Source organism: Amblyomma maculatum, chromosome 8 (assembly GCF_055883805.1).
Source record: "Amblyomma maculatum isolate TAMU_Amacu chromosome 8, ASM5588380v1, whole genome shotgun sequence".
Taxonomy (NCBI): domain Eukaryota; kingdom Metazoa; phylum Arthropoda; class Arachnida; order Ixodida; family Ixodidae; genus Amblyomma; species Amblyomma maculatum.
Genome location: NC_139351.1, coordinates 72,409,792 through 72,434,647, shown reverse-complemented (window position 1 = coordinate 72,434,647; position 24,856 = coordinate 72,409,792). Strand labels below are relative to the sequence as shown.

The 24,856-nt window shown below is 45.5% G+C and overlaps 1 protein-coding gene across 3 annotated transcripts in view; it reads right to left on the bottom strand.

Annotated features, from left to right (window-relative positions):
- The window catches only part of LOC146181503 (rho GTPase-activating protein 39-like), a 38,926-nt gene that overhangs the window by 7,623 nt on the left and 6,447 nt on the right, over positions 1-24,856 (bottom strand). For 2 of the 3 annotated variants that reach the window (XR_014700213.1, XM_084576559.1), the window contains exons 3-11: positions 24,635-24,773; positions 22,463-22,543; positions 19,143-19,217; positions 18,156-18,414; positions 13,965-14,092; positions 12,747-13,007; positions 9,133-9,377; positions 4,809-5,109; positions 773-1,015 (exon numbers count right to left, since the gene is read on the bottom strand). Coding sequence is in view for 2 of the 3 variants with exons in the window: in XM_084576559.1 (XP_084432685.1) it covers positions 773-1,015; positions 4,809-5,109; positions 9,133-9,377; positions 12,747-13,007; positions 13,965-14,092; positions 18,156-18,414; positions 19,143-19,217; positions 22,463-22,543; positions 24,635-24,773 (1,732 nt within the window). In the remaining variant the exon portion in view is untranslated. The remainder of the gene's footprint in view (positions 1-772; positions 1,016-4,808; positions 5,110-9,132; positions 9,378-12,746; positions 13,008-13,964; positions 14,093-18,155; positions 18,415-19,142; positions 19,218-22,462; positions 22,544-24,634; positions 24,774-24,856) is intronic. The other variant, XM_084576560.1, reaches the window with a different exon arrangement.

Here is a 24,856-nt window from a genome sequence, read left to right as displayed (position 1 = left end):
TGTCACACTTGTATCTGTGGACACCTGAACCGCGTCGTAAGGGAAGGGATGAAGGTGGGAGTTAAAGTGGAAAGAGAGAAAGAGGAGCCGTAGTGGAGGGCTACGGAGTAATTTCGACCACCTGGGGATCTTTAATGTGCGCTGACATCGCACAGCACACGGACGCCTCATCTAAAAAACGTTTTTTTTTTTCAATGTGCACTTCAGTGTGTGGCAGCAGTATTAACTTCTCCGAGTACATGCTGGCAATGCTGTGCTCACAATGCAGCCAGTGCAGCACCCATTTTAGAATTCAGACTGATGGCAGACTGCTGAGGGGAGACATTTGTGTTTCCAGGTAAAACTCTGCCACATCCAGGCTAACACCTTTCTGGCGCAACATACCAGACCTGAGATCATTTTCAGCAAGTACCACATTACTAACAATTACTGTTCACACTGCACTCCTGCGCCCTTTTTTTTTTGTCATCTTCAGATCTGAACAGCGCTCAAAATCTGCGCGCTTTTGAATTTTGCCTTCATATAAATGTGGGGTTCGAATTCACAACTATACACTCTGCAGCTCTATACGACAGCCACTGAGCCAGCACAATGGGTTTCTCCAAAAGCACTTCCCATTTCTCACAGACGGCCCCCCATTCAGTGTGGGGCCCCAAAGACACACCCCACACTTGTCTCTTGCTTTTTAAAGCTGGCAAAGTGAAAGAAGCCGCTTTCATGCGACCAGTTGTGCGATCGTGCAGAGTCTGGGCATTGGTATCTGGCACCGCACCTGCAGGAAGCGGATGAGGTAGGCCAAGACACGCTGGTTTAGTTCCGGCATGCGCCGCACCAGCGCCAGTACCGCCTGGGGCTCGCCACAGCAGTCCACGCACTCCTGGTACAGGGCGGCCGGAATGAGTGGGTCGTGCAGCTCCCGGTACCATAGCTTGAGCAGGGATGCCGGCACGTGGGGGTCACCCCCCGTACAGTCCACCCCTTGCCACTCGTCCAGCCGCACCTTCAAAGCATTGACCTGCACCAGGGCACCCGTTCCCGCTCTGTGCCTTGCTCTCAAGAATAATCACGGAATAGAGCCAAGGTACACGTGATTTGCCCACCTTTTACTTATTTATTCACATCAACAGTGCACTTGTGGGTGTTAGTGTAAGTTTCGCCACGCGACACCAGCACCTTGCCTCCCCTGGTGGCGAGCCATCAAGGCTACTGGGGAGAAGCGCAGCGGGCGCTGCCGGCCAGACAGTGGCGGTGGCTCCAGCAGCACGTGCGTACACGCTCTTCAGTCCAAGTGAGGGGTAGGAGGGAAGCGATGATGGGCATGCGCTATAAATAGGTGCCTTTGTACGAAAAGATGAACAGATTTCATTCAGTATATTTTCGTTGAAGAATGCTGGTCTCCTTGCCTGTTATGAGATGAGAGGTGAGCAGGCTAACGGTTTATTCAAAAAGTGGAAGCTAGTCATTAAATTAAAAATGAACTGTTGCTCGCCGGAAAGCTTTTCTCATATTTTCAGAACTGACCCAATGATTCTACTAAAGCACTGCATTATACAAAACAAGAATGTTTTTTAACTTGTGGGCTAAGAGGTCGAGACATTGGCCATTGCCTCACTGGTGGATGAGTTTACTTCGTAATAATTTTCACGAAGCCCACAGCAGCTTCGTTTTGAAGAGAGCGCAAGTTTCAGCTTTGCAAGGGCATCTTCCGTCTCAAAAGAAAAGCTCTTACTCTTCATGGGATGATCATGCCTGAAATGAATAAACAAATGTGTGCTGGCATTGACTGTTACTGCTGTCTTAAAAGTGCTATTAACTTGCCAAACTTTTCTCAGCAAATTCTAACCTTGTTAGCATGCCTGTCCAGTCCTCCGGGAGCAGATACAATAACAATAAAGCACTAAAACATTTTTTTAAAGCTTTTAACATTGTTTTGCATCTGTTTGCACTGTTATTTACGAGTGCGATGGCACTGGTTTGGCACCACCTGCACCGAACACTGCGTTTTGTGCACAGCCAGTTGTGTGACTGTAAAGCTCACATCATCGTAAAACTCAAGTCTAAACATGGCATGAAAACCAAAATACGACATTGGCTTCTTCAGAGCTAGCTTCTCGGCCTAGTTTCTATAGTGTAGCCTAGCTCTTCAGAGCTTAAAAGTTCCGCTGCCTCACGAGCAACTGAGTGGGTGATATTTCAGTGGTTGGACAATGCGTATCTCTTACCTTCCAAAGCTTTTCAGCGGATACATACCACTGGCATAAAAAAAATGCTTCTTGCACGCAATTAAAATTTCATTCCTAAGAGGACGCGATTACTTATACAAGGATGCCATATGAAAACAAATAAAGCGCGCTCCCATTTACAAAACGGAATACCAGTGAACGAAAGGCAAGCAGCTGCCACTTTTCGCTGTGCCAAAGGATGAGAACCGACGGAAGCAGTGGGAACGCAACCTTCATCAAAAAGATAAGGTTTTGGACGAAACCTGCTGTGTGTGAGCTACATTTCAAGCCATCATGCATTGTGAGGGGCTTTACACACGTCAATGACGGCAAAGAAGTCCGCATCCCACATGGAGTCAGCCCATAAAGAGTTCATTTCAATGCTAAACCCACCTGTCTGTTCATTTGTAGCCTGCGGCGTTGTCACCACCAAGTGACAATATAGCACTGACAGCAATAGCATTTGTTAATGACTGCCTAGCATGCTGATCTCGGTGTTCATTTCTCACTTTTCTACGTAACTGCATTCTTGCCCCTATGCTTATTTAATGTAACATTGTGACAGCAACTTAATTTTGGTTATTGTACCATGTGGTATCTTACGTTTGCACTAAAGTTCGCTTTCACTCTTTCAGAACTGTCAGCTGTCTCATCAGGATCGTGACGTCTCACTTTACACCACAAGCACTGCGTCCAGGCCTCAACAATGCACAGCAAATCAAGGACTTTCTCCAGCTTTTATTACGCTGGGGAGTGCGTGCAAATGGTGCAGGATTCTCAAGTTTGTCAACTTCAGTTAGGTCGCACTTTGTGACACCCTCGCATTCTATACTTCCCGAGTACACAGGGCTTTATATTATCTAATGGCATCGCACTTGAGCCAGGACCCATTGGAGAACATTTTTCGTATCGTTACACAATCCTGTGGATCTAGCAATCACTGTACACCCACCCAATTTTCGATTGCAGTGAGCTGTCTTTCATTTTACAATCTAGCAAGCGCAGCGAGATCAGGCAATGTCGAGAGCAATGAGCCGGTTAGTTCCTTGCTGGACGCATGTGATGCTGACACTTCATAGGATAACATTTACAAACTTACTGAGTTGGGTAATCTCTCATTGGCTGAAAGCAAACTACCAAATATCTCCAGAGCACCGCGGTTATGTGGCTGAAAACAGCGATGACTGGCTAATACACTGCATGGCAGATTATGTATCGTGCAAGTTTATTGCACGAAGTGACTGTGTGGAATGCAAAAACTTGCTACGTGCGATTTGGGGAGGTCGACGTACAATCGTGTAAATGCGGTATTACCACAAGGATAAACTTGCTAAGTAGGGCTCTGTGAATATTCGAAATTTTGACTACATTATTTGATTCGTATTAAAAACGCTGCTATTTGGATTTTTCTAATATTTAAAATTCCCGTAAACACTAAAATTTTCTAACTCACCACTGTTTCACAGCACTGGGCACTTCACTGCAATGCTTGGACGTGTGGACTATGCAGCGAAGCATCCTCGAAACACGGCGGGGCTGTTTTGTGAAGAGGGAAGGGCCTTCACAACAATTTGCGCAGCGAAGAACTTGATGAAACCAGGAAAAACGTTCTCACTTTCGTTTCATCTCAGAAGCCGACAGCCATCGTGCAGGTGTCCATCATATAAAACTGCTGCGATGCAAATGATTTCCGACAGTTTTCCAGGCCCATTCGATCATTCGAGCTTTCGGTTAATCTGACATTCTTTACTGGCCCTTTAAAGGCCGTATTAATGAAGGTTTACTGTATTCAACACTAATATGACAGCTCCACTAAGCTTCATGCAGGTCCTTCCTGTACAAAAAACTGGTATATTGAATCCTGTATAAAATTTATTCTGGATTTTTCTAAGTACAGTATACACTTCTATGCAAGTGATTGGAGTATCTTGTAAATTTTGAAAAAAAGAAAGATGAACAGTGTTTGCTATCTTTTAATTTCCCATTGTTATTTTCGCAGATCAAATATCCGAAGACATTTTTCCCTCATATTCATATTAAAAAAATTTAATATTCACACACCCTTATCGCTAAACAATTTTTTCTAAGGCGTTTCCCCTGCCTCCGTCAACATGGCTCTTCCACAATACTACTACTGGTGTACCGAAAGTGTGCATTTGCATTTGCCACGTGCTGTTCAGTTTGTAAACTGAACAGCACATGGAAAATAGCAGCGCTGCATGCGAAGAGGCTCCATTGCTACTGCGCCACACCACAAAGAGAGGTTGTGGATGGCTTTAGCCATGCTTCGATGTTCCTGACAATGGGCGTACAACAAAGCATCTCCAGCAATGGTACGGACTGTTGCTCTCATGCAGCTCCCATCCGAATAGCAGACCAGCGTCACCCAAATGTTCACAGTGATGCCCACAGTTTTGGCAGCTTTTTTGTGCCCACTAAAGTTTTCCAGCATCTTTTTTTCCCAACTTGTCACACTGTAATGTTCTGAGGCACAACTTTGTGTTTGCAAAAAGTGAAGTTCAGCGTAAAATGCGGTACAAGCAGTGATCCTAGCCAGTGAAGGGGACTTGGTAAAAGGCGACCCACCTCGTCGATGTCCCCGGGCACCCGGAAGATGCCCTCAGTCTGAGCACCGTGCAACCGCAGCACAGCCTCGGAGAGGGTTGTCTGCACCCAGGGCAGGCACCGGTCAGGGTAGCGGTCGCACTGAAGCGCCATCACTTCCTCCAGCCGGCTGCCAAACATAGAGGGTCGGAAGAGGTGCGCCCGTGACTGGGCCACCTCCTCGGCTGTGGGACGCCGCAGACCCCGCTTGGCCCCACTCTGGGCACCACGCTCGAGCCGCTGCGCACAGGCTCCCGCATACGCACCCACCGCCACATCGTCCCTGCACAAAAGGCGGACACGATTGTACTGACACTCTGGGAGAACCTAATATTGGAAATCAGACATAGGTGAGACATCAGAGCTAGTCCTCGTGAATTAGTTGGCATGATTGTGTTATCTTTGGAGCATTGTTCCTACCCTTCGTGCTTGTAAAAGAGGCATGTGGTTCATTCTTCTTTAATAAGGAAGTTTGGTTTGGTTTGGTTTGTGGGGCTTAACGTCCCAAAGCAACTAAGGCTATGAGAGACGCCGTAGTGGAGGACTCCGGAATGTTCGACCACCTGGGGTTCTTTAACGTGCACTGACATCGCACAGCATACGGGCGCCTTGCTTTTCGCTTCCATCGAAAAGCGGCCGCCGAGGCTGGGATTTGATCCCGGAAGTAACTGCTCACTGACATCCACCTAAGTGCAGCCATATGGCTACAACAGAAAGCTATACAGTGAACAAAACAGAAAGGTTCCACAGCACTAACAAAGACAAATACACAGACAGACACGGACAGGATGAGCATGGAACTCCAAGTGGTTATACTTCTTGAAAACGAGTAAGGACGAAGACTTTTTGTACATGCGTAAAAAAAATTAACAAAGTAAATGCCCTAAAACACCTCCACGCTACCGGCAGACATATGAATATCACTTTAGACCATTTGTATGTAATCAAACAAAGTACTAGATGACTTTCACCGCTAAAAAGAGGTACCGAGGTGTATTCGTTTTTGTTAGCGCTGTGGAACCTTTCCTTTTAATTCAGGTGCACCAAATAGCCCAGCAATCAGTTTTACATGAAAGCTATACAACTTTTTCAAAAACTTCATAGTTAAAAAAAAAAAAAAAAAAAAAAAAAGATCCTCAACTCAATCCTCAATCAACTTGGGACCACTGCCTTTCCAGGGCAGTCGCTCTACCAACTGAGCTAACCAGGACGGTCAGCAGACCAGATGGTAGAGCGAGAACGAATTGGTAAATAACTCGAAGAGGGAACGAAGTGTTGGTCGAATATTCTTTTTTCTTCTTTTAATCAGAAAGTTTTACTAGCCCCGTTGTTACAAGAAAGGCTGTCAGTGTGTATAACAATGGTACAAAATGTGATGAGCATGCCCCTAGCAGGTGCTGTTGGCTGCTGACATACTGCAGGCCCTGAAGTAACGTATCTATGAGTCTGTCTGTCCAGTTCTCTCCATAAGCATGTGTGTAACGTCACAAGACCACATCTCACAGCCAAATTTGCAAGACCTGCAAAGCACATTTGAAATGGGAGTCGAACCCATCTGCACGGGATTGTGAAAGACATATGCGCAGTAGTGGTTCTTTTTATTCATTTATTTATTTATTTATTCATACTGTTAACCCTTACTGAGGGTCATGACCTGTGGTGTAGATGCGGTGTACGTGTGATTATAGCATATATTTGCGACTGAATTTTAGCCTGTCACGGCGTGGTCGGTGTTGTGATGGCTGCAAACGCGAAGAAGCGGATGACCCTGACATTTGCTGCGAAATTGGAAGTGATCCGCCGCGTTGAAAATAGTGAAAAAAAGTCAAGCGTCGCCGAAGCTTTCAGCATACCGAGGAGCACTTTGAGCACCCTTTACTATATATCTTTAATGTTATGCTATCTATCCTATCAACTTTATTTCTTACGGCTGCAGACCAGATATCCAAGGAATAAATGGCAGTTACTGCGGCCCGCACCAATATTTTACTTCCTTTCTTTTTATTTAGTAAAACTCCACTTCTACCACTACTACTCTTTCTCCAACCTGTGCGCCAAACGAAATGATTACACAGTAATACAAAGATGGAGTAGTAAAATTTTTATTCGGCACAATTATATACGTCAATTATATGTAACATTGACTAGAGAAAAAAAAGTATGCAATGGGGTTATATAAAGCTGAAAGCAACAAACGCGATTCATAAATGTATACATATAAGGTTATATACGACATCATTTGCAACATACACAACTGCTACATGATTCACCCTATGAGATCGACAATTGAAAACAAAATGATCACTATTCTTTAGGCCATGTCTCAATAGCTGCATCAGTTGCAGCTCTTAAGCTTCAGAAGCTTCAGTCCTGCCTGCTTTTCTACCTCGTCACTGTTTAACAACTTCGTGAAGAAAGGGAACCAAAAAAGAATGCAAAATTTTATAATGTCTCTTGGGTTGTACAGCCAATCTGTCTTTTCTAAGAAAGTACAAAGTTCAAAAGTACTCATCCGATTAAGCTTATTAACAACTGAGAAATGTTGTAAAGCTGTCTTCGATCGTAACGATAATGGTTTTCAATGTCCCAGAAGGATATATCGAGCCTCCGTTATCAAATGTGACGACAAACTGTGAAGCTCCGTGGCTGTCGCCACACAACTTATCCGTCTTTATCCTTACACAATCTGTCATGTTTAGTGTCTTTCTGGCAACATAACCAGCTATGTAGTAAGTCAGCACGCTGCGACTTTTTCTTTCCACGCAAGTACTGTGGTCACTAGACGCGCATGTCGTCAGTGCTTCCTCTGCACCAGAAAAATTTCCACCTTCAATAAGCCTGTCAATCATGTCAATCAAAGGTTGATTTTGTGACTGCATTTTAGTCCCAGACAGCAGTGAGGTTATAGTCTGTGAAGAGCAGTCTCCAGATTTCGGGCTAGCAAGGTTTCAGAATGCAAGTGCATTTCAGTTCAGTTCAGTCGTTCAGTCGTGTCCGACTCGTGACCCTATAGACCATGTCACGCCACGTTTTCCGGTCTCTCACTATCTTCCTAACATCAAGTGCATTTACTGCATCAGAAATTGATTCGCAGTTGGGTAATGATGCCTGAGAATTGCCTTATTATTCCAAATATATATTTTCCAGTTTATCTTGGCTCAGATTTGCTGTTAGCAAATACTTGAAGCCAAAAGGTCAGTTTGAACAGTGAAATCGTGCTCTCTAATGTAACACGCAGGCCTTCAGCTATATTTTCTGCAAGAAAACCACCAATACTGTTTTTGGCATTTGCTTCCAGTTTCAATAGATAGTACAAAAACTCCTTCAAAAACCATCTAAGATTCCATTCTCATTAATTTATTATTTTGTGTTCGCTTCTAGCTACATCTCTTGTTGTTCATGTAGTTGTCAGGTGTGGTTTTAACTTTCCAAAGCATCTTGTTAGAGCAGGCAATGCGCTGCAGTTGGTACTGTAGTCGGCGCTGTTTGTACGTGAATGAACAGAATTTTTTTTTTCTGCTGGGCTGGCTGCAGAAATGGTTACGTCTTCAACATTCGCTTTGTTGTCGACAGTAGTGCACTTTAAGAAAACTACACATCAGAAGCGTGGTTTCAAGCGCTGTAGCCGCGACAAGTAAAATAAAACACGCACAAAACCGGCAACGATGACCGCCGGCAGCATTGCCAGGTGAGAGCAACACCGTTGGCGAGGCAGCCGATCGCATTCTGACATCATGCAGTGCCACAGCCACATGCATTACGAGAGCGGGCACCCCTCTCCATAGGAAGGAGTGCGGAGACAGGGGACTATCAAGTCTTTTCAAGGACCGTAACACAAGCATGTGGGTGGCAGATGGTAGTTAGCACTCAACATAACTGGCACTGACTGGTTGGCCAGCGTCATTCAAGGTAGAAAATTTCGCAGCATCCATGGCACAGAAATTCGCATGGCATGAAATTCAGATCACGTCGCCATGCCAGATCACGGTGCCACAACGTATGTAAATGGACATGTGTAGTTATGAATGTTTAAGCACAACACTCTACACTATGTAGTCATGACTCCTATACACTGTGCGACGTAGCATTACTCGGCCCTTTTCTAGCAACATGTAAGGTGTAGAGAACGTACAAACATTATGCATATTCATGTATCATAGCAATGTAATGCTTTAACATTCTAACACGCAAGCAGTCTCTGTGGATCAATTTCATTTGCATGTTTTTTTCTTTGCACTGGATTTGCATTATATCACTATGCCAACCAGCACAGGAACTGCTGCCATTAGACCATGACCACACCCACCGGTGCCGCTGGACGTAGCTCTCCAGGTAGGGCCGGAAGGTGGCCGAGGGGGGAAAGATGCCCAGACAGACGGCCATCAGCTCCCAGCCCCGTAGCAAGCTTTCAGCACGGGGGTTGTCCGTTGTCTGGCGGCAGATCTGCATGTACAGCTCGTCCCGCAGGGCCGCCTGGCTCCAGCCCCGGGTGGCAATCTCCACCGACACCTGCTCCGCAGACGCCTTCCACTTGCGGTCGCCCATGTATGCCTGCACACAGCAACACCCCTCTGCTATGAAGCTGCCACTATGCCATTCCGTGGCGAGAGACTTCGTGTAAACTTCCGTGTATACACTGACACAAACTAAAGCAAAGAAATAGCCACTTTACTGATTGAGACACAACCAGCAGAATTGGGCAAATGAGTGAAATTTTTGCTGGAATTCAACAGAACCTACACAGCAAGAAACAGCTGCAGCCAGATTGAACTCTGTTAGCACACAAACAAGAGAGAAAGCTGACAATCGCCCTATGCAATAAGAGAAAATGGTGACAAGGTCAGTGAAAGCATTCAGCACTGCACAGATACAGCACAGTGCAAGAGCTAACCTACCCCTTTCCTAGCCTTTCTAATGTTGAATTCCGATGGCAGATTGCGAGCACTTGGCTGGATCACAAACAGAGCACATCACTCCAGTGGATATCTCTTCCTCCAAAATTTCCATTGGAATGCATCCGCTCCCGAAGGAGCATGACCTCCAGTGGACGCAAGCCAATCAGCGTGCAGAACTGGTTCTCATGGCCCAGCCCTTTGCAATGGCTGCCGCCACCTTCGGTTGCCTTCGCTCTGTTGCGGGCATATTTTTGTACTGCACTTAATTGTATTGGGTTTAATGGTGCACAAGCGGCTCAGGCTATCATGCGCCAGACACAAGGTTATATCTTGATTTTAGTGGAGTATATGTATTCATTCTATAGTTTCTTTAAAACATTTGCTTCCTTTAGAAAGCTAAAACCACATGACAGATCAAAAAGACCATTTTCACCTAAAATCAATGCTGGATGGAACGGAATGTGCTCATTGTAAAATGTGGTAAAATACTTTTTCCTATGTGTTTCAAGTGCTGTGCACGAAAGTAGAACATGGTTTATGGTGAGTTGCTCTCCGCATTCTTCACACAATGGTTTGTTTTCTTTTCTCAATAAAAAATTATGCGTGAAGTGTGTGTGGCCAATGTGGAGTCAACATAAAATCACTTCTATAAAGCGTTCTTGATAATAGCATGATTTCCATTCCCCCAAAATCGGATTTACCAACTGCAGTTTGTTATTTACCTCACTACACCATGAAGACTGCCATTCCTCCTTTAGTTTACAGCGCAGTAGTGCCATGTAGTCTCTGTATGGAATATTTATGTTCTTGATCTGTTTGTCATGGGCTTGAGCAGCGCTAACATCCGCTCTCTCATTGCTTCCAATGCCGACAAAACTCAGGGCCCAACAAAATGTTATGTCCTTAAGCAGAGGCTGCAGCTATATTATGTATGATGTCTCCAAGTAGTAGAGCAACTGCTTTTTTGTGGTGAAGGGCTGTCAAGACACTTAGAGAGTCTGTGTAAATAATACTGTTTGTTACTGCTGCCAAAACGAGCATATTGAATGGCATGAATTTTTGAATCTCTGATTAAGCATAATCAAATCTTGGATCGAAGCTAAAGCATATCCTTGAAGTGGCAGAGGTGTTGTTTCAAAAAGCTGCTGATGCTATGTTTTGTGCAGTGGCATATCAAATGAAGTGAATGCAAGTTTTTCCTCCCAACGGTGATTCGGGGGCTTGCTCGTCGTAATGCAAATAATGTAAAGAATGCTTAGAAACGCTGTCCTCATGTCTGTTGTGGTGTGGAACCATTTAAAAGATCCGAATGCGAAAAAAATATGCTTTGAATGTCTACGTTGTCATGGCTGGTTGCAGGGTTTTGTCACATTGCTCCTGTAGGAGCATGCATGAACAGCGTTGAGAACCATGTTTATAGCCTGTGGAAAACCAGTTTCCTCCCCTTCGACGCGACCGACCACCACCACCCCAACGAGCTTCATGGCAGCGCCGGCTGGGAGAGGAGGTAAATACCTCCCCTTGGGGGAAGGAGACCAGCGATGGGTGCGCCACCAAGACGTCTACGCGGGCTCCCGCGAGAACACGAGAGGGAGATTCTGGATCCAGCCGGCAGCGAGAGCGGTCGTCTCCCGCCGCCTCTCCCGGCAAATGCTGGGGGATAGCGGGCACGGAGTACGCTGCGCACACGGGAGGGACCGGTCGTGCACGACCGCCCATCTTCTGGTTCCCAACGGCGAAGCGACCGGTAAATACCGCACGCTCTCGCCGCCTCCCGCGGCAAATGCCGTGGTATGGCTTCGTCCGAAGAATGCGGCGCGCACGGGAGATCCCGGCCGCCATATTCACGGCGCGTTCAAATGTCCGCCGCCGAAATCGCACCCCCATTCCTCAGCCGGTGAGTCAAAAGTCCTTCTTACGTAGCCTTGCCCTTCCAAGGAAAACCTTGTTGATGTATAGCTAGCCGGCATGCTCTGTATTATTTGCAAGTGCAATAAATAGGATTCGAGTATTTACTATGTGTCGTGCCCGTCCTTTGTTCCCCTCCGCGGGTCGCTAGCGAGGACGCTGCACCTGCGGAGTAGGAGCGGAGCGGAAGACCGTTCCCCCTTTAAACGGGCTTTACTTTAAACCCCCACAAGCCCACATGGCATGCCTTGTAAGGCTAACATAAAGAAAAAGCTTATATAGTAAACAAACTCCTCTGACAACAGCCATTACTTCATGGCTGACGGTCATGCGGTACTTTTCCCGGCTGCTGTTCTGTCGACGTGTATGCGTTAGTCTGTTGTATACTGCAGCTGCCTTTTTTTAATTGCTGCACAAGCCGCCCACTGCAATTGGCCTGATGGCAGTGCATGCGTGCCGGCGAAATTGCCCCTTCCTCGCTTGGAGGATTGTCAGCTGATTTCAATGCAGCCAGCCATGCGAGATTTTTCTCTGCGAGAATATCGCAGTGAAGGTTCACTCCTTGGATATCAGCAAGCAGAAGACGAGGTGTTCACGTCATCCACAGCTGCTCAGACCACCGTGCAGCGACGATAGGAAGTGAGAATGTGCCAGTCGTGGCAATGAGCAGAAGCGAAAACAAGAAAAATGTCATATGCGTTTCTGGCCAAATCATGATTTTAGTAGAGCAAATATCACTACTCCACAGAGTGATCCGGAATCGACACGAGATCCCAATCTGCTACTGGAACAGACAACTCTTGCTTGAATTCTGCCTTTGGAATACGACTGCTCCAAATAGAGCAGAAAAATTTGATCCAGATCTACCACAGGAATTCAACATAAATCACTTTACACTCCTCTGTTGTGTAGATGTCTATGCCACTGTCACGGATCGGGAGGTTAATGGCACTAACGATTGTCGCAGCAGAAGGATACCACCATTTCTAGACTGCCAAGTTGCCACCGTCAACATGTTTCTCTAAGTAGCAACCTGACAACAAGATGCCACGATTATCGGTTCCTGGACTAGCATTTCCAGAAATGACTGCTCAGGGGCGAAGCTTGCCAACTATACCTGTATGAGTTTGAAGAGATGGCAGGCATCGTGCTTGAGCGACTTGTCGGTGGTCATGATCATGGGCTGCCGGATGGGGTCCTTGGACCAGGAAAGCATGTCCCGAAGGGAGAATTTGCGTCGGAACAGGCCCCGCTTGTGCCTGTTGAGGTTGTCCTGGGCGTACTGCACAATGTCGCTCTCCGACGGGGGCTTGCGCTCGGCCGACAGTGGTCGCAGTGCGGGAGATGCCTCACGGGAGCCGCCCGCCACCTGGAATGACTGCGCACCACACCATGCCTCATAAATGATGAGAGTGAATAATTAAGCTCCTCCTCTTCTAAATCAGTGGGACTGAGGTCGAATCTAGATGTGGAGATTGTTAATTTCAGGAGCTGTACATGCAATCGTTTATGCAGCTCATGCAATTCACACGGAGGCACCAACAGTGCACCTTCTCTGTAACGTAAAAAACTTCACAGAGTAGTTTTTGTTTTTATTCAATTCTACAATCTTAAAACATAAGATTTCGTTTTCTAAATCCATCACTGATTTATTAAACTAATCCAGTATATGGATTACTTTTGGCTGCTCTCATTGAGCCCTGGCCAATACCCCCTGGTGAATATGTTCCATGAGACAAGGAAGAAGAAGGAAACTGCATCAAACCTGGCACAAAATGTCAAGCAACCAAGCCTATATGCCATTTCGTGCGTGGCTTGTAATACTGGCAAAGCTCGCACACCTTCTCGGTCAATGCATTCCCTTCACAAAGCAGGCTTTCATGTTTGAGTCAAAGCTGGCAAGACCGGAGGAAGTTGGCCTGCTGTGGGGACACAGTCAAAAAGGTATGCATGCCAAAAGACGTTCTACGGCAAGCAGCTTTCCACAAAAAAAAAAAGAACTAGGAGATTCCCTTCATCTTACTAAACGATAAATGATACAGTGCCTAGGAGACTGCACCGCTTCTACCACACCCATTCTTTCATTGCACACTTTGCTACACAGAGGTACCACCCCAATTTCCTGAGAAATACATGTACGAAGCTAACATTGCGGACTATGAAGCCTCCTCTAGCAGGGGGCTCTGGATTACTTTTGACCCCATGGTGTTCTGCAACAGGACAGGTCCCGTTGTATTTCTTTCTTCATTAAACTGCGGGAACTGTGGCTAATACTGAATGAGCAACCTTGGCCTCGGCAGTTAAATGCTGCACCTACTGGGTCAATGCAGTGTACCTGTGACTTCTCCAGCAGGCTTCCGCCATCGGGCCGTGAGTGGCCCACGCGCCGTAGCGAAGCGTGCTGGGTGGATCCCGGGTGGCCCACGGGAGAGCCCGATGTCCAGCTGCCATTGTCGCTCTCTGCTGAGAACCAAACAGCCTCTGCTTGTTTCCCCTCATTGCACAATGGCATGCAAGAATTGGGTAGGGCACGCAAGCTGCCACAAGAGGGATTGAAGTGGCAAGGGTGACTACAGAGACTCAACACTGTAACTCTGTGACATGCGTGTCGCTCTTTGCATAGTTGTTATGCCACCAAATGACGTAGTTATAACAAGCAGACTACACTAGCCAGAAAGTGTTTCCCAGTGCCCCTTAACCATCCGATGGTCGAATCGAAAAAAAAAAAAAAAAACCCTTCTCATACAGTCAATTTCCTTTATTGCTAATTCTGAACAAACAACAGGAGTAAGACAATGTTTTGGTTATGGCATCGCTCCGAAGCACAAAAATGTTCCAATATTTATCAAGAGTACGATCAAAGCTGGAACTAAAAGAATGTGGCCTGCTGTCTGCAGATGAGCTATCATTCTCTGAAGACCAGCAGTCATCCGATTCAGATTGTATGGAGTCAAATCCAAGTCTGTAGAGGCATTGCTGCCAGAGTAAAGCGAGGAAACAATGCGCGTTGCCATAACGCCGCATTACCAGCTATCTGAACAACTCATAATATCTCTTAAGGGTCGGCAATAAACGAATAAACTCTACACCTCAATACAGTAAAACCTCGTTACAAGAGACGCTCAAGGGACCCGAAAAAGATTTCTCTTGTAAGGTCTCTTGTAACCAAAAATTCTTACCAACTCGCATGTGGGGCATTTTAGATTTCCTTCACTAAATTCTGTTCCCTATCAGTGTCCTGTTTTGTTGCAATATGTCAGGAATCAGAGTGGCTCCTCTTGACTAGGAAGTCAAAATGTCCCTGCTGTTTCAGTCACTGTCGCCACATTCCTGTGTGACTGAAACAACAGGGACATTTTGACTTCCCAGTCAAGAGGAGGCACTCCTTCTTGATTCCTGACATATTGCAACAAAACAGGACACTGATATGGAACAGAACTTATATAAGGAAATCTAAACTGCCGCACATACGAGTTGGTACAAGTCAGCTGTGTTGCATGAGCGTGCCTGGATGTATCTTATAAATAGCGAAGAATTTACTTTAGGGACCTGCAGAAGTTGCCCTTAGTAACAGAGTGTCTCTTGTATGTAATGTTGCTAACATGGCAAACATAGGAAAACCAACCAAACCGTTTTGAAGTGTCTCTTATAACCGAGTGTCTCTTGTAACAACAAGATTTTACTAATACCCCACGAGTGTTGGTAACAAGCAAACTAAAATCAGTAATAACAAGGACAGAAATAAGCATTTGTGGGCCTTTGCGAGAGCATGCCAATAAAGATTAAAATCAACTTTCGCACACCTCTACTGCAATTGGGCAGAGAAACTGAAAGCAGCATGAAAGTGCATCCTTGTAAACCATGCAGCATGCCAAAGAACAAAATTAGGTAGTTTTCTTTTTTTCAGCAAAATGGTTTTAGAAGCAAGTTTTCTATTGCTTCTTGTGGAACACGGGGAAGTTTTGCAACCGATGCCTCAGGGCACTGGACCCTGGACTGCGGCTTCGCCTTCCCGATTAGGCAGCATGTCAAGGAGCAACGTTGCTGTGCCATTAATGGCTCGATGTTGCTTTCACAAACAAATAAGCTTCCCGGATTGAAACCGCCGACAGCCCTGCGTGTGAAAATTGTGGCTGTAAAGAGACAGTTGAGCATCATCTTTGTGAATGCCCTGCACTTGCGAGTGAAAGGCATGAGTTGCGTTGTGCGCTGGATCGTCAGAATTGTTGCTTCTTAAGGGCAGATAAGATCCTTGGTCCGTGGCCAAGACAGCTGACTGCCTTCAGGGCACACAAGGCACTGTTTTGTTACCTGATAGCCACAGGCTTGAGTAAAATTGTGACATTGCTCCTCATCCCTTTTTTCACCCTCTTCAATCATCTAGTCCCTTTTGCCCAATGCAGGGTAGCCAAACGGAAGCCTTTCTAGTTAACATCCCTGCCTTCCCCCTCATCCCTATCTATCTATAATACTTCTTGTGACTCCTAGAAGGTGGCAGAACCACCCCAATTGGATGAACACAACCGGGCTCTGACGGCACTTGCCTATCTGGACACCAGATGTTGTAGGCATAACAGTGGTTCCATGTTTTACAAAACATGTGCGACACTGTGGCAAACAGAAGAGATTCGCTTTCCTATATTCTGCATGGTGCGTGGAATCACCCATCGCACACCGAGTGTCAGCAATCTAAGGGCACAAAGGCCAAAGTCCCAGAGCATTTTTGGAACAATGTACGGTCTATTTCGGAGCACTTTGGAACAGGCAGACGGCATTAAACACTACTAAGCACATTTTTCTGTTCCCTGTTACAGTAATTTCTATTTAGTTTGACCTCATATGGAGCGAAAAAAATGTTCAAATAAACCTTACGTTCGAATTATCGAACTGACTCGAACAATTTTCTATAACAGCACTGCAGTAATTTTGTCTGATGAACACTTGCACGACAGCTGTCTGCAAACACAAGGCACTGTTTTGTTACCTGATAGCCACAGGCTTGAGTAAAATTGTGACATTGCTCCCCATCCCTTTTTTCACCCTCTTCAATCATCTAGTCCCTTTTGCCCAATGCAGGGTAGCCAAACGGAAGCCTTTCTAGTTAACATCCCTGCCTTCCCCCTCATCCCTATCTATCTATGTAATACTTCTTGTGACTCCTAGAAGGTGGCAGCACCACCCCAATTGGATGAACACAACCGGGCTCTGACGGCACTTGCCTATCTGGACACCAGATGTTGTAGGCATAACAGTGGTTCCATGTTTTACAAAACATGTGCGACACTGTGGCAAACAGAAGAGATTCGCTTTCCTATATTCTGCATGGTGCGTGGAATCACCCATCGCACACCGAGTGTCAGCAATCTAAGGGCACAAAGGCCAAAGTCCCAGAGCATTTTTGGAACAATGTACGGTCTATTTCGGAGCACTTTGGAACAGGCAGACGGCATTAAACACTACTAAGCACATTTTTCTGTTCCCTGTTACAGTAATTTCTATTTAGTTTGACCTCATATGGAGCGAAAAAAATGTTCAAATAAACCTTACGTTCGAATTATCGAACTGACTCGAACAATTTTCTATAACAGCACTGCAGTAATTTTGTCTGATGAACACTTGCACGACAGCTGTCTGCATTTGAGACGAAACCTAAGTGAAAACGAGTTCTTTCCAGTTTTGTCAAGCATTTTGCTTTCTGGCAAGGCTGAAGGATTTCGCCAAAATGTTAAAAGCTCCCTACCCTTTCGCAGTGCAACTCAGTTGTATTGATGCCTCTAATGGCCCCGTTGCGTTTTCAGGATGCTTTACCGCACAACATGATGAAGCGTTGTGGCGAAGCGCTCAGTGCTGTGAAACTGCACATGACCAGCAGGAAGCAGAATGCGGATGCATTTCAGGGACATATTTGTATTAACAGTGTGATGCCATACCAAAACAAAAGGACAGTGACGCCCAAAGCACAACTTGACGCAATAGGTCAGATTGGCGCAGGAATGGCGCAATTGGCATAGCACTTCCACCCCTGTCTACTGAAGCCCACCAATGAGGAAGTGCAGAGCGGTGAAAAGCTGTGCGCAATCGCACTACACTTCTAAGTCTTGCTTTTGAAATCCAAGTTTTTAGGTTGTGGTTAAAGCATTTGTTCCCTTTTCTCCACTGCTCCAAGGCATCACTTAATGCGGCCATCTCTGCAGCATAAGTTCATTGTTACCATATAGCTGCAGCATGCTTTTGATCCCCTGTTGATAGCTGTGAATGTGCATTTTCATTATAAATATTGGCCTCATGCTGCAGACTATGAGTAACTCATAATTGTGTAAGTGTCTATATAAATGGCACCCGTTGAGTGTATTCCAAATGCTGAACCTCAAATTTCAGTACCACTTTGCAAGAGGATCGACGCAGCGAACGAACCAAAAAGTGAACATAAAGCCTCTAGACATTTCGTCATGCTCGGAATGTGGGAGTCAAGAATTCACTTACAACCAGCACAACTACCACCTCAAACGTGCACATGGGTCCTCACCTGAGAAACGGCTGACAGCCCCGTCGTGAGCGTCTCCCTCATCCTGGGAGGAGGAGGGTGACGAAGGGGCGCTCATGGCCTCGTCGTCGGCAAAGTCCTCCTCGTCGTCATTGTCGTGACCCCAGTCGCCGGCAGCCGAGGAGGCCGACGAGGAGGAGCCATCTTCAAAGAGGTCCAGTCGATAGCCCAACAGCTTGGCCTGCTCCAGGATGTAGTGGTGCAAAGGCAGCTGGGCGCCACACCGCAGTGATGCCTCCCGCTGCATATACAAGGCCAAGCGGAGGATGCAGTGGAAACGATTTGCTACAACTGACACTCGCCAACAGTTAATCTGTCAATAAAGCCTCACCAATGGGATTCCTGTACTACGGATCTCAGCCCGACGCTGGACATTTTGTTCAATAAGGCTTCTTCACTCGCTCACTCGACCAATTCTTTCGGCCTCTCATCAATCTATGTGTTGTCCTAAAATTCCAGAAGTCTAAGAGATCTAAAGCTATGCAGAACCACTCTTGTCAAGCAGTGCTTGCACTTTGCCACGACACCTTTTGTGGGCTACAGCATACTGTTTGTGGTGAAACATATTTATTAGTACTAACTGAAGAGTACTGGCACTTCCCAGCCTTTTTTTTTATAACACGAGACAGTGTCATAGTTAGCAAAGCCAAAAAATAAAAATGCAAAAATGGTGTAATACAATGTTCACAAACGATCCAACTCTGAAGACATTGTCTGTGCCCAATCTGCTGTGCATATTAACGGCACTGTGAAATGGAAAGCTTCACAAACAACAGAGGGAAGTCCTGATGAACGGTTGCTTACACTTGAGGTGAACTTTTTTTTTTCATCTTTTTCTAGCTTTTTACTTTTGGGGGCCACCACAACGGAAAGCTATGCATTCATCTCAATAACGCAGGATTGCTGACATTTACTGAAAATTTCTCCATTGAAGAATATCTGCTAAACGTTCAGTCAGACGTCCCCTACCTTGCGATGTTGCCTTGGCGATGGGGCGGGGCTGGTTTGGGTGGAGACAGTGCATGTTGTGGGCTCCTCCCGCACCTGCAGCATTCGTCCAGCAACACGAGGTTTGAGATAAAAGCGGTAGGAGCCTGGGAGGCACCCTGGTGTCGGGTGAGCACAGCTTTATGCGGCAGAAGTGAAGGAGGTAGCAAAACGACCGACTTCCCTCAAAGACCATACAATGTTGCCAGGGCTAATTGAACACCAACCAAATTATGCCACTGATAAGCGACTACCATCTACTCGGGCTTGAAGCCATGGGCCGTTATTACCCAGGAGCAGCAATCTTCCTTGAATACTTTGACATGCTAGCAGTGTACAGACATACGTTTTTAAGTCGCAACACAAAGCTATCCCAGAGTGACTACACTTTTGTTCAACATACTGAGTAGCATCAATACTGGCCCAAAGGTGACCACCGGAATATGTGATGAATTAGAAGGTTTGCAGAGTGTCACATGATGCCAATGTCCATATTACGTACTGTCGCGCTCAGTATGAGCTACGCCATGCGGAACACCTGAAGAAGTGCTGTCACGGACTAACTCATCCTGAGTGCGATAGTGCTTTGCAAACACAAGAATGTCTGCCCATCAGTTACCAAGTACAGCAGAATTTTGTTGATACGATTCTCGAGGACAATTGAGTTATTATACTCGAAGCTCTCAGTTTTATCCAAAACAGACCCTAAAACATTGCGAATGAAACATACTTGACACAGAACGTAACTTTATTAAAGCGGTTTGAAATACTCTACGTAGCACATTTTGTTTCGCGATGTGCAGAAACATGCTCTTCTGGAACTCTAGAGATGAGTCCACAGTTTCATCGCTTAGCTATGGACTCATGACAAAGTCGCTAAGACCATCTGGAACTTGGCACTCTGCCAACAATTTCAAAACAAAGTAAAATCTCAAAGGCAAAAATGTGTGTGTGGGGTAGGGGGGTGGTCATTATGTGAGCAAATACTGAATAATTGGCCATTACCGCTATAATTACTGCGGTTACTACTTCCTTATGCTAATATGTTTTCGCTGCCTCTTGAGCCCTGCGTACATAGACTCGACAGCACCGGGTTGAGTAGGCGTCGAGTAAGCGAGGACACCATTACTCGACCCGGTTGATGTCTATATGAACTCGCTTTCTAGCGAGTAAGTATCACAGCGGCGGGTAGCGTCCAGATCGCAGTATTGCGCAAGTTTCCTACTCATAATTGATTCCGTTGCCTTTTACTATCAAGAGCTTCATTTATTATTTTTTATCATTGATGAGGACTAAAAAGCATTTGACTTTGCTGACGCTCCTCGCCGCTCCTGAGACTTTTTGATCCCAGAGTTCACCATAACTCGACTCCCTGACTCGACAGCGTCTACATGCTTTCAGACAAGCGGGTCAAGCGAGTTAACCTACCCCCTGCAAGCGAGTTAACGCGACCCGCTCCGCACCTATTTTGTTCGACCCGACTGCGTATACATGAACCCGACAACTGTTTTTTTTACTCGACAGACTTAGTCGACCCGACTCTGCCGATTCCATGTATACAGGGCTTTGGAGGTGAAATTAGCTATGTAAGTTTTTTCATACATTTTCGCGACAATATTATCCACATCAACAGAGAAATACAATCATATTAGCTGTGTCAAAATGCATTACCTCTCACAGGGTGTCGGCAGGGAATTAAAAAAAGAAAAGAAATATATTATGCCGAAAATCTAACCGAGATTTCACTGTATTCAATATATGGTATATTTGTGTTCACTAAAGAAGTGATGACCCTGTACAGCGCTCTGCTCAAACCTGTGTTAGTACTACTGAAATGGATTGTTCTATAAATCTCATAATTAATAACAGGTACCTGCTCCTGAACAGTGGATTACTCAAACAGAGAACTCTATATTTCTGTTAATGTGCTGCTGTAAATACTCAATAGCCGCAATCAAACAGGACTCATCAGGTAGACTGGACAACAGATAGAAAAAGAACCAACCATACTTACACTTTTAACCTCCGCTGCTATCAGTGACCTATGAAAATGACACCAAATTAATTGTGGTCTCTGTCCAACCCAGTTCCAAGTGGACCTTCTGTTGCCAATGGAGTTACTCATGCAACTTTAGAACAAAGTTGCTTTCGTTTCTCATGTCAGAACATCAGACACCCAATGACAGCCCAGTGCAATTCCATATGAAAAAAACAATTCAAATTTGTTCACTTTAAGCCTAGATTTTGTATTCTGAGCAAACCAGTTATATACTTTCCTGGTATGCTTCCACAAGGCTGTAATTCACCCCTTTACAAATTCAAATTAAAAATGGCGGAGATTCAAATTAAAAGGTATCCTGAGTTCCCAAGGGACAGCAAGCCACAGAAATCAGATTTCTGTATTGCCAGTCGCTGCCTTTGAGATCATATTACAGAACCCAGCAAATGAAATGAATTACGAGCAATCTATGTGCCGTCAGACCTCAAGGTGTGCAAACTCCACAAACAAGGCAGGCAAGAATCAAAACCATGACACTTCATGCAAAAATTAGGCAGAATGAGAAAAGAAAGAGAAAAGAAGTGAGAAATTTAAAAAAAAATGAAAAAAGAAACCAGCAGAGCAAAACATAACCACACTGTCTGAGCAAAGGAGCAGCTTCTTGCATGTATGTGTGGGGATGCCTCAATATGTGCTGCCTTCATGGTTCATTAGGTCATGATTCTTGGACAGCGCAGCCCATCACCTCATTAGTGAAATGTATTTACAGTTAGAAACACAATGCCCTCAACCTGCTCAATCTTATAATTCTCTCCCGCTGGTCACAATTACGACAACTCGCTTCTTGCACATGAATAATGTGCCAAAGGTGAAGAAAAGCAACTCTGTCTGGCTCACAAGAGAAAGCACTTGGGCATGTTATTTGACACCACAATTGCAATCAACACGCTATGGATACAGATACCTCACCATTTAGGTAAAATTAGACTGGCTTGTGTTAACCATTATCCACAAGTTTGTTGGAGTTGTCAGCTTCAAAACAACGTCAACTTGTCACAGACCATGCTCTTGTCCTAGCTAACCCTCTCTGGCCATAAAGATGGTAAATACTGATTATTTATATGGTGAACTAAGTATAACTCATCAAAAACAAATGACTGGTAGCAGTTCTGAACGAAACCCTAGCACCAGAAGGTAAAGCATCCACTGAGGTACCCCCCTATCACCAGCAAAGGCTACCAAGAGAAACGGAACAGAAAAGGGGGCAAAAGAAGAAACATAAGAGAACCAAGGAGCCACTTACTCTGGTCTGTGTTCCCACGGACTCTTTCCTAACCGGCGCCCTCAAGACCTGCTCTTCGAGCTCTGTGCTCTCTTTCAACGTCTGAAACACCCACCGCAAGCCCCCCAGCGCACGGCATTCAAAAACAAGAGACAAGCCAGAGGCAGCTGGGGAAACCCTCTCTTCCCAATCTTCCCCATACGGATGCAGCACAGCAACAACATTAACTTGCTTGTGCATGCAACATTCGTGTGTGGTGACCAGAAAAGGCACAGTGCTGTTGACCCAATATGCAAAGCTGTGGCTGGGACTACAATGTAATGAAGGCTACAGGGTGTTAACAGTGCCGGAACACTGCACTAAACTGGGCTGCTTCGAAGCATCGAAAAGAGCTCTAGCAGCCATTGAGAGGAAATTGGTAAGGCTGGATATTGTTATTCATACTATCTGACACCCCTCAGAGTTACCCAGTGCTATTGGGAGCAAAAGTAAGATACCCCTGTCGCTGTGTGCTGAACCATAACGAACTGCAGGCACATGCCACCTAAAGCGTCCCTAGAGCTGAGACCGGTACAGAGGTTATCTGACGAAGCGCTCAACCGGCCACTGCACCGGTTTCAAACTCGAGACTGCTTTGTCGGTGGGTGCTAGCTCACAGTTTGTGACGGTTCAGCACATGGTGACAGCAGGTCTCTTACTTTTGCTCCTGAGAGTTACAAGTTACATACAAAATGTACATAAAGCTGGTAATTCCTTAGGGTTCAAACACCAAATTGTACTGGCCTAAAGAGGGTTTTATGTTTTTCCTTCATTGATGCCATGATAGCCAATGCGCAAAAATAAGTCGAAGCACAAGGCTTGCTAAGAGCCGATTTAATTACCCAGTAGAAATATAGATTAAATCAAGTTAGGTATTTGCATGACATCCTGTCCTTCTACGAAGGAATATAAAGTATATTGCTTTGAAAATATTCTGCTCTAAACTAAATTACTGCTATCCTTTCAGCAGCATTATCAATTTACAAAAGATGAATGGTGTTTGGTACTCACATGCAACAATTAAATAGTAACATAAACAGCCCTAGTTATTTTTAACCTTCTCGTGCAGTACCATCTTTACTCACTAACACTAGAGGAACATGGCTCATGGGAGCAACAAGGTTCAATCAGAGAGCATCTCAACAGCCAGCCCCTGAGACCCTCTCCCCTTTTCATTCCCAGCTTCATGCACCTGTGCTATCACTTGATGTGCTCTGGCCTTTTCAGGGCAACCAATAAGCAGTGCAAACAAATTAAAAAAATAACAATTATTCCATTCCCAAGACCCCAACTAGGGTCTGCACACACTGAACAAAGAGCGTGCAGGACAGAGAAATAACAAGAATGCACAAAAGGTATTTTTTTTTTCTTCTTTTTGCAAAAATGAAAGCAGAAAAACAGTGCATGAAATGAACCAGGCAGAAGGGTGCACTGGACACTGGGATGTCTCAACTAGAGGTGGTGGCCTCTGCCAATGGGGTTGGCGTACTGCGTCGCTCGCAGCTGTTGCGGTGGGCACAGTTCCCCGAAAGCGACCATAGATGGAGCCACTTTGCAACACCCGCACTACTCAAGAGACACCTAGCACGGTGTGGCACCATAAACGGCGTGTGCATCACCTAAGGCACACAAGGAACAGAGAAAAAGTTCTACCATGGCATACAAGGTACTAATGGAATGCAGACCATTTGTGCACGAGTCATTGCAGTCACCCTTTTCTAACTGCTACAATTTCCCAGTAATCTACTAACACCCACCCTTTCAAGACAGTAGGAAAAGTGGCCATGCGTGTGTGCAACCATAAGCCCAAGAGTTCACAAGAAAACTGGATGCACACTACACAGTGCTGCCAGCACTGCCCCTTATTACTAAATGTATGATGTAAGGAGAGCCAGATACTTTCATATGAAAGCCTACAAAAAAAAAAACAAATGTTGAGCTCTCACTGTTCCCCAGTGAAAAGAAGGCGTCTTTTTCATTCTTTTTCAAAGGCCACGCTAAAATAATTAATAGCCAAGCTGAACAACTACAGGGAATCAATGCCAGAATTATCTTTTAGAATGTCAGCATTACTTATTCTGATAAAACTCTAGTCTTGTGGCAGTTGAGTGGAGGCAACAAGCTCCCAGCAACAAATAGAGGTGGGGCACCCACCTGCAACTTGGCGAGGGGGATGATGTCGCAGTTCTTGGGCCGGTGCCACACGGTCAGCTGGCTGCTGGCATTGTAGTAGTAGAACCGGGAGGTGTTCTGGTCAAACAGTTCCCACCACTGGTTGTCATCCGTCAGCTTGCTGCATTGCCATAAAAACATACGGTTCCCTTTTGTCACACTGAAACCAATGCCAAATGTGCAATCCACTCCTTTTATTTGCAG